Genomic DNA, 10,359 nt, shown 5'->3' on the forward strand with positions numbered 1-10,359 from the left:
GACACGCGCTGTACCAGATTCAAAAGTGCATAAATAGGGTAAAAACATATTTTTTTATATTATGTTTTGGGTATTTTTGAACCCCAATCCATCATACTTCATTTTTTGGTCTAAAGAGTAGGGGTGGAAATAGGCTAGGCTAGGCTAGACTTTATGAGGCCTGGCCTACGATAAACTTGAAAGGCCTGAGCCTAGTCTGTGGCCTATAGTACGCTCTCTTTTTTGGCCTAACTTGGCCTTTTTAAGAGCCTACCTAGCCTGAAAGCCTATTTAAAAGCCTATTTTTCATTATGGTCTTCAATTAATCCATATTATTTAAGAAACCTTATAAGTTGTCCTATATATGCATATATAGGCCAACCTATTTAGCCTTTGTTTTAATATATGTGCATATATAGGATTGCCTATTTAGTCTTTTTTCTAATAAACATGCAAATATAGGCCGATCTATTTAGCCTATTTTTAATATACATGAAAATATAGGGCGACATATAAGGCTTGATAGGCTTTTTTAATAGCCTAAGCCTGACCTATTTTATTAAATAGGCTTTAAAAAAAGCCTAAGCCTGACCTTTTTGTTAAATAAGTCTGGTCTGGCTTGGCCTTATATAGGCTAGGCCATAGGCCCCTGTAGGTCGGCTTGGCCTATTCCCACCCCAACTAGAGAGCTTAGAAAACAACATTTGTGGCTTGTAATCAGATGATTCATGGTCGGGAGCTCGATTGATATTGTTTGACACCGCGAGAAATTGGGTTTTCTTCTCTTCTTCTTCTCTTTGTAACCATTTTTGTTGGGTTTGTTTGTAAGTTTACTCTAAACCTATGTATATTTGTTACTCTATTGTTGTATAAAGTTTTCTTTACAAATCTTAATCGGTGTTTCCTTGATATTTTTGCTTAAATACTTTGGATTTGTGTTTTTGTAGAAATAGACAACATAAATCTTGATTAGGGGGATATATGTTAGCTTAGATTCTAGAGATAGGATTGGGGTTAACAATCACATGATATATAAGTTCAATGTCTCTGTGTTGTTTGATCGGTTGAGACATCGTTGAAAGAGCAATATAGTTGAACTCTCGTCAGTGTTGCAAAAATGGACATTGATGTGAGAGATATGTGGTGATTCTGATGAGAAATGTAGATTGAGTGCAGCGGAGTGATAAATCTAAGTTTGTGAGGAGTAGTTTAGATTCGAACCAGATAAGTTATTATCTATCAAGAATGAATTCTTTTTATGTTCATATGTTATATTTTCCTTGTTTACTTAAAACCCATTTACCCCAAACTCAAGAGCTAAGAATTCGTCGAATGGAAGTTCAATAACACTAATCTCTGTGGACACGATAATTTCCCGGATAAATATTTCCAAATCTTTTGTTGCTTGCCGCTTTACCGCTCTAACAATCGCTACAAGAGGTAATCATTTGATCACTGATCATGACCCGTAAGGATTCACCAAAGGGAAAGTTTTTGTTTATCCACTGCACTTTTCTCGTAATTTCCCTTAACGGATCGGTTGAGAGTGTTTTCTTAGAAAAAAATAACTTTTGGTACTAGACTAGATTATTATGACCATTATTGGTTGGAAGATTTCCCCTGTTTCCTGATGTGGAAGACATCCCTAACTCCTCGTAAAGTTCAGATGTTTCATTGGCTCGTAATAATACATACGTAATTGTTTATTTCTAGGTTGTGTCACAATATGAACTCAAACCTCTAGCCTTTCCCATTTTTTCCACATGGATACTAACCATGGGTTTAGTTGTCCTATATTGAGACAATGGTTTTAAATTGCAGTTGCGGGTGTTGCAATTTCAAGCATTACGGTTGCTGCGATGTGTAACACCCCATATTTTCTAATTTTAATTTAATCGGAAATTAAATAATTATTTAGAATTATTCGGTATTTTGTGGAATTATTTGGAAAGAATTAATCAGATGGGCTTGAGTCGTGATTAGTAAAGGAGGGGGTGCATTGGTAGGCCCTATTACTAATTAAGATAGTCTTATTTTATTTTTCACAAAATAGAGAATTGTGGAAAAGAGGAATAGAATCAAGGAGAAGAGAGAGCTTGAACGTGAAAAGAGAAGAGAAGTAGAGAAGTGCGACAGAGGAAGAGCGAAGAATCAACCTTCAAGTAAGGGGGGACTCTTCCATTTATCTTCTATTATGGGATTATAGGTAGTAGGATAGAATTGATCAGGTTGTTTAGGTCAATTGAGTTATGCTTAGGTTGTAGCAATGTTAGGTTTTGGAAGAATTGATTTATAATGTTGTATTGATCATGTATGGTGTTAATTGGATGGTTGAAATGTATTATAAATGTGTTATAATATGTGTTGTTTTACTGTACGTGAAATCTGGTCGAAATGGAATTGGTTTGGTAATGATTCGGTGAAAGGAGGACAATATCGTAGGCTGTTTTCTGCGATTCGGATTCCTAGAAATCGCCAGTTCGCGCCGCGTCCAGGGGTTGGCACCGCGAACTGCTTGGCAGAAAGCTAGGAAGTTTTGTTGTACTCAGTACGCGCCGCAAGCACATGGTTGCGCCGCGAAGGCGTACTTCTTTTCTCATTTCGCTCCGCGAACACATGTTTGCACCGCGAAGTACTTGGCAGAAGGGTGAGGCATTTTTACTCGTTCAGTTCGCGCCGCGAACCAATGTTGGCGCCGCGTGCTGTTAGTGACAGGCCATTTTGAAGAGTTTAAAGATTTGTAACTTTTAAACCGTAAACCGGATTTTGGCGCCGTTTCGAGCATAGTGAAGCTAATCAAATAATTTACATAATAAAATGGTGTGTTGATTCGTGACTCGAAATTATTTTAAAATACTCGATTTTGTTTGGTTGTGGTGGTTTATGCTTACAGGTACACTAATGAATGTTTTACCTGTTATGATGTTTCGATTGTAACTGGTGGTTGATATACATGTATTGTCGATGTAAAATATGTGTTTTGTTATGGTTGAGGATAGCATAAACTATATGTGGCTATTAATTGTTGTGTTGGTTGATGATTATGATATCTGGGTGATTAATGTTGATGATGAGCATGTTATGGTTGATACATGCATTTCATAATCATTATGTTGCTGGTCCTTGACGATGGTGGAACAGTGGTAGCTAATTCCCATTGTGTGGAATTAGTGAGTGGGTGTTGCCGTATCCTTGACGATGGTGGATCGGTGAGATGGGTTATCCCAGATTTTGGTACCACATGCATGTAGTTGCATTGCATTGGGCTACTTATGTTATTATAACATGAATGGAAGATTGTCCAATGTTATAATATGTGTTAATGTGTGTTTGTTGTACTGATTGTATGGTTGTGAATCTGATCGTAACTGTAATTGGGTGAATGATATGTGATTGATATTTTATTATCTATATCTTATAACATTAGTTAAATGTGAATGAGACTCACCCTTACTGTTGTTATTTTTCAGATTGAGGATTAACTCTTGTACTTGGTGAGGATTAGCTCGTCAAGTAGTTCGTTAGAGTCAGTTGGGTTCGTGTCATGCGCTGGTCGTGTAACACTGGCGACGTTGTTTAGAGTTGCTTGTGAAACTCTTTTATTTGGGTGTTTTATTATGGTGGTGTTTTAAGTCTATGACTTTGGATGTTGCATTATTCAGATGTTAAAGATATTCCGCTGTGTTAACATGATGATCTGAATAATTTTGATTTAATGTTCTCTTTTATGGCATGACATGAGTATTGTTTTGATTATATGGAAGTTGTAATGCCCTTTTCATGTTTTACTCTGATTATTGTTTAATATTTATGCGGGGTATTAGAAGGGTGTTACACTATGCATATTTGCGGCTGTTGCGTTGTGAATTTTTATTAAGAAGTGTTTGGAATACGATGTCAAAAATACTTAATGGCAAGGTTTTTCATTGTAAATTGAGTCTTGGGGTTCTGAAAATTTGAGTTTTGATGAAAATACTTGAAAAAACATGCATAAAATTGTGTGATGTAGTTTCTAATGCGGTTGGAAGCGTGATCTTAAATCACATCACAATAGTGGCCCAATGCAGTTGTTGAAACTACCACATCTGCAATATTGTGGCCATAATTGCGGTTGTAGAGTGCAATTTTAAACCAGACACATAATTAATGGTCGTGCAAAATTTGGGGTGTGGTGATTATTTTGTGAGAAATGAAACACCCCGCACTATAATGTCTCACTTTCTTATCGGTTCATTGGTCGCCTTCTTAGTTTTCACTTCTCATATGTTGAATTTGGCATATCGATATTCTTTACTCTGATATGGCTTATAAAAGAGAGTTTCTCCTTCCTTACATCATTTTCCTCCATTGTTCATTTTATTCCTCAAACTTGCTTGTTTAATTTAATTTTTCTTTAAGAGTTTTTTTGTTACTTGGGGCTTAGTCTTTGTTTGTAATTTTATTCTATGTTATTGCTTTATCTTTGTTATTTATGGTGAATCTTCCATTTTGATCTCCATTGTACATGTTTCTTTGGGTTTTCACTTTTGGTCACATCCTGATGTCCTCCATTTACAGTTGTTGTAGTTGTGTTGTATTGGCATTTGCATAACCATGTCTCATGTCATTAATGGTGGTGGAATCTTATGCATCAATGTTCTCTCCTTCCCTCATTCTGAAGGATGAAAATGGTAGTTGCTGCAAAAGAAGAAAAACCTCTAGGGTGTTTCCCTTTGCTAGCTTTGTAGGAGTTCATGATCGAGGCCTTTACTAGACACTTCTTGGGAAACATGTGTCATGGGAGAAAAAGTGGACTCCCAAACCTAATAGGAGTGAGCAAATGGGTTCTTCTTTGGAGTAGTCTTTTTCTTTATTTCGACAAGTTAGATATGTACAAGCTTTTTTGTTATCCTCTCGAAGGACCGACAACTGACCCCACGATGGATTTTGTAGGTCAGGCATAACCCCTTTAGATCTTTCTTAGAAGAAGGGATTCCTTAGAATGGGCTGTGGAAGTTCCAACACCTATTGTTTCCAATGAAGTCATCGTATTCTAGAAAATGGGGGTTTTTGGTCCCAATTTAGATATTTGAGCGAATTCTCTTAACGCACCTTTCTCTAACTCCCCCTCAATTGCATCCGACCTATTAGGGTTATATATGTGCATTCCAAGACATGTTTGCATACCCGTCTCCTTGTTTTCTATACCATTTTCAACCCTTCCGAGAAATTTGTGGGCCATTTTCATGGTTTGGTTTGGTCTAGTCGTCCTTATCGTCCGATGGTCCTTAAACGTTTAGTGATCTTTTGATCTAGTATGTTGTTATGGTGTGACCATCTTACCATTCTTTCTAGATCCTTCTTTTTTAAAACAATTATGTGAGAGAGTAGTTGTCAAGAGGGTCTAATAATCCTAGTGATATATCCAACGGCCTTAATTAGATGTACGGATAGAGCGTGATCATCTTGTTGTTTACCTTAAGTCCCTCGACACGGTGACAGGTAAGTTGAACTTTGACCACACCTTAACATATTTTAATGTGAAGTTATAATTGCAAAGTTCTAATTCTAAAATTGTTTTTACATTCAATTTCATTATTCAATTGACTTTTACGCATATATCATCAATTATTTTAAATTTTATTCATTTTTACAAAATCAATATTTATAACTTCATAACCAAGTCACTCATAGATATAGTTCTTGTATACATCAATAAAAAATAAAAAAAAACAAAATTGATCCATAGAAATGTACTAATATCTTGCTATAGTATCAATAAAGATGCAACAACTACAACAACAACAACATTACATTTTATTATCCTCCTTCTATCAACTCATTTCAAAAGAGATTTCTACCTCACCCTTTGAAACCCCAAGACAAAGTCTCTTAACTTCCTTAGCCTTTTTATCATCTAAATAATTTTGATAAATATATGAAAGAAATCCCCATATTGCCAATATCAAGGCCATAGATTTAACTCCATCAATCTCATCATGAAAGAACAAAACAGCAAGAGTTGAAACCAAGGGTAACACCAAAGAACCTATAATATTTGCAAACAATGAAGATACCTCAAAAACCAACCCCAACATTCCAATGTAACATACTTGCCATGTCACAGCACAACAAACCAAAGTCACTACATATGACATTTTTCCATTATCAAACTCCTTCATCTCCTTGTCCAAAATTTTCCATTCTCCACTCACAAACAATCCCACCACACAAGCACAAGTAGCAATGAGGGAAGGATAGAATTGCATGTCCAAGATAGCATCAAAGGTTTCTCTTTTTATAACTTTCTCAAAACAAAATTGAACTAGAGCAAGATATAGAGAAAAAGTAGCACATGCACAAAGAGTGAAGATGAAACCAAGTATGTAGTTTTCTCTATGAATATCCATTGAGTCTTCGGAAATCGAATCAACGGCGAGCAACGAAGTTGATATAGTAAGAAGAAACACAGAATTGAATATCAATGCTGTAAACTTTTGAGAATTTAGGAAGAAAGAGAATAATGCATTGAACCCTAGTTCGGTTGAACATATAAGAGAAAAAGTTGAAAGAGGAAGATATTGAAGTCCATAGGAATACATCAAGAACACTCCTTCTAAAAGTATGCCAAACCCTAGATAGATGGTGAAATTTCTTGGTTTGATTATGGAGGAATTGTTATCATTGATGTTGAATATGTTCTTGAAATTTTCTTTTGATTTGAAGTAACAAATGAGTGGGAGGAGTAAGGGGAATCCACATGATTGAACAAATGAGATCATCCATTTGCTATTACCACCTTTGTCATAGTATAGTCTTTCTAAAAGAAGGGAGAAAGATTGGCCTGCTAAGAGGAAAATTATGTATAGGATTACACGAAACCACCATCTGTAGTCTTTGATTCTTGGATCTTGAGGTTGTTGAGTCATGTTTATGTTTGTGTTATCTGCATTCAAGAAAATTGAGATTCATTAGTCTAATGATTTTGTATTTAGTAAGTCTAATCACGTTAACACCAGTAATAATTTGAAAAAAAACAGACAGATACTAACAGACACATTTTCATAGAGGTGTCGGTGCTACAGAATCAGATGACACATGACACTATAATTTTTAGACATAATTCAACCCGAAAAAAATTGAAAAAAAAAAACAGACAGATACCAACAGACACATTTTTGCAGATGTGTCGGTGCTATAGATTCGGATGACACTATAATTCTTAGACATAATTCAACCGAAAAAAAGTGAGTTTAATTGAGAAACTAACCTGAACTTTGTGGTTGTGGTTCTTGATCTATCTCCATTAAAAAAGAATAAAGGTTATGATAGAGATGATGATCATATTTGTTTATAGAACTTTCTCAAAGAAGCTGCAGATTGGCTTGCATAGAAATTTTGTATAGAGGTATGCAAAGAAATTCTGTATAGAGTCTAGGGATTTTTAATGTTGAGGCTACTTATTAGTGTGTTTATATGTCTCTACATTTATATAAAGAAATATACCAAAAAAATGTGATTAATTTTTTGGTTGATGAGCAAGTTGTTCAAGGAAAGGTATGTTTATAAATAAACTCATTTTTTAAACTAATTATAATCAAATTCTAAATTAACTATTTGTGATTGTAAAAAGATTCTTGCAAAAACTTTGTAAAAACTTAGGCGGATGCATATTAGTTAAGATTTTGACCGCCAAAATTAATTAATAAACATTTAACATTTTTTTATTTTAAATTTATATTATAAAATATAATAAAGTTTATACATAAAATATATTTCACTTCATCCTTTTTGTAATTTGTTTATATCTATTTTCTGTAATTTTCTTTTTACCCTTTCTGCTTTCATTTTTTATTCATATATTCTATTTAAATTTTTCTTTATATTTTCTCTTTACTATCATTCTGTTATATTTTTTCTACTATTATTTTCTCTATATTCGATCTATTATTTTCATTTTTAGAATAAATATATATTATCTTTAAAATTAAAATTAGTTTTTATGTTTATTTTTAACATTTTATATATATTTTTGAAAATCTAGAGTGGTGTCAACGTCGGTACAAATTATTTTTAAAATAATTTAGTCATTACTGTCGGCTTTAATCGTTACGATTTTGTGATGATCTAAATCTCCAAAAAGTATTAACTTGAAAAACATCAATTAGTTATGCCTCAAGTTTTGTGATGGTATAGATCGCCAAAAATAAAAAATTAAAATTAAAATACCAAGTTAATAAAATTTAAACATATCAACTAAATCCTAAAATTTGAAAATATCATATTTACTTAATAATTTAATTAAATAATTTTTTGATTAAAAAAAATTAATCTGTAAACTAATCATTTAATATTTAACTTAAAATCATAAATATGTTTATATAAATTTTTTTTTTAAACAGCAAGAAACATATATATAAATATAGATTTTTTCTTTACCCACCTCCCTATGGGGGTCACCCCCAGCGAAAACCCCATTTTAACCCGCTTCGAAAATGCATTTCCGAAATATTTTTTTTTTCTAAATTTTTCCAGACTTCGGAACTGCATTTCCGAAAAAATCCCAAAAATTGGGATTTTGACTAATTCGGAGATGCATCTCCGAAACAACAAAAAAAAATCCCAAAAATTAATTTTAGGATATTAATTAATTCAATTATCATAAATTTGATATAATTTATGAGTAATGAATAATAATAATTATATATTTTGATATAATTTATGAGTTATGAATAATAATTATTATATATTTCTATTTTGATTCATATTTTAAAATTTAAAATAATTTTAATTAAAATAATTAAAATAATTTCACTTACAAAATGAGTTATAATTTTTTATTTATATATTTATATATTTACAAAAATAATTAAAAAAAATGAGTGTTTTAATTTATATATTTATATATTTATATAATAATTATAATAATTATTATATATTTATAAAAATATTTATATAATAATCATTATATATTAATTATAAATATATTTATACATTTATATAATAATTATAAAAATTAAAACAATGAGTGTTTTAATTTATAATATATATATTATATTTATATTTATATATTATATTTAATTTTAAATAATTCAAAATTTACTTATGAAATTAAGATGTTTTTGATTTATATAAGTTAGTAAAATAATGTTTAACTTTAAAATTGTTTAGGAAATTTTATACCGATTAATTGTATTGATTCACCTTGATTTTATACCTATTAATTGTATTGATTCACCTTGATTTTAATTTTTTAATAATTATTGAATTCTTTCGGAAGTGTATATCCGAAACATTCCAAGACCAATTTGGTCTTGGAATATTTCGGAAGTGTATATCCGAAGACGCCCCATCCCAAAAAAAATTCGGAAGTGTATATCCGAAGACACCCCCTCCCAAAAAAAAAGGTGTTTTCGGAAATGCATTTCCGAAAACCCAAAAAGGGGTGTTTTCGGAAATGCATCTCCGAAAACACCAAATTTTGAAAAAAAAAATAAGCTTTTCGGAAATGCATTTCCGAAGTGAGGGTATTTTGGGTTTTTCACCAGAGGTGACCAAGAAAAGAGGGAGGTGGGTAAAGAAATTTTCTAAATATATAGAAAACCCCAAGGGTCTCAAAGCGGGATAAAAAAAACGGGTCCTAAACCACAAGCGGAAAATTGCCCACCAATTAAAACTTAACATAAGAAAAACAATGGATTTTTAAACAATGTAAAACTTTTTTAAAACATGTAATTGATATATTTTTATGAGAAAAATGGTGATGCTGACAGTGTAAAATAGTTTTACACTGTCAACCAATCAAAACCATGTATCCAATTCCATCACACTTTTTTCTTTAAAAAATTTTAATGACATGGTAAATTGCTTGTTTCCTATTGGATGACAGTGTAAAACTGTTTTACACTGTCAGTGCATATCCATTAAACCCTATTTTTATTATTAATTTTAATCTTTTCACGTGACTAGTGTCACATTTCTTTTTCTTTTTCATGACATATATTGTTGATAGTTTAAAATTTTATTAACTTGACAATTTAATATATAAAATTATATATTAAATTGTCAAGTTAATAAAATTTTAAAATATCAACAATATCATATCATGAAAAAGAAAAAGAAAAAGAAAAAGCATTGTGACACGATTAAAATTAATAATAAAATTATATCGATTACATGTTTTAATAAAGTTTTACAAAAGATGCTTTCTAGTCTTATTTTATTTTGTAAAAGATGCATGAAAGCGTGTACATGTTTCTAAAATTTCTTAAATAGATTTATATAAGTCATTTTCGCAATAAGAATTTCTTCCACACAACCAATATTTTTATACATAAAATTATTTATATTAATCTTCTAAGATTCAACTTCTCACGCATCAATTTTTTAAACAACGTCACA

At 31.7% G+C, this 10,359-nt stretch overlaps 1 protein-coding gene across 1 annotated transcript; it reads right to left on the minus strand.

The window, feature by feature from the left end:
- Positions 1-5,700: 5,700 nt before the first annotated feature.
- Positions 5,701-8,547, minus strand: LOC131635271 (probable purine permease 11). The gene is made up of 2 exons (XM_058905884.1): positions 7,229-8,547; positions 5,701-6,904 (listed from the first exon to the last, which is right to left on the minus strand). The coding sequence occupies exons 1-2, from the start codon at positions 7,263-7,265 to the stop codon at positions 5,793-5,795; spliced, it is 1,149 nt and encodes a 382-aa protein (XP_058761867.1). The 5' UTR covers positions 7,266-8,547; the 3' UTR covers positions 5,701-5,792.
- Between the last annotated feature and the right edge of the window lie 1,812 nt (positions 8,548-10,359).

Source organism: Vicia villosa, unplaced genomic scaffold, assembly GCF_029867415.1.
Source record: "Vicia villosa cultivar HV-30 ecotype Madison, WI unplaced genomic scaffold, Vvil1.0 ctg.001462F_1_1, whole genome shotgun sequence".
NCBI lineage: Eukaryota > Viridiplantae > Streptophyta > Magnoliopsida > Fabales > Fabaceae > Vicia > Vicia villosa.

Coding starts and splice junctions, on each gene's coding strand:
- LOC131635271 (XM_058905884.1), bottom strand. CDS start 7,265: ATGGAGATAGATCAAGAACCACAACCACAAAGTTCAG. Junction 6,905..7,228: donor ACCACAACCACAAAGTTCAG/GTTAGTTTCTCA, acceptor TCTTGAATGCAG/ATAACACAAACATAAACATG.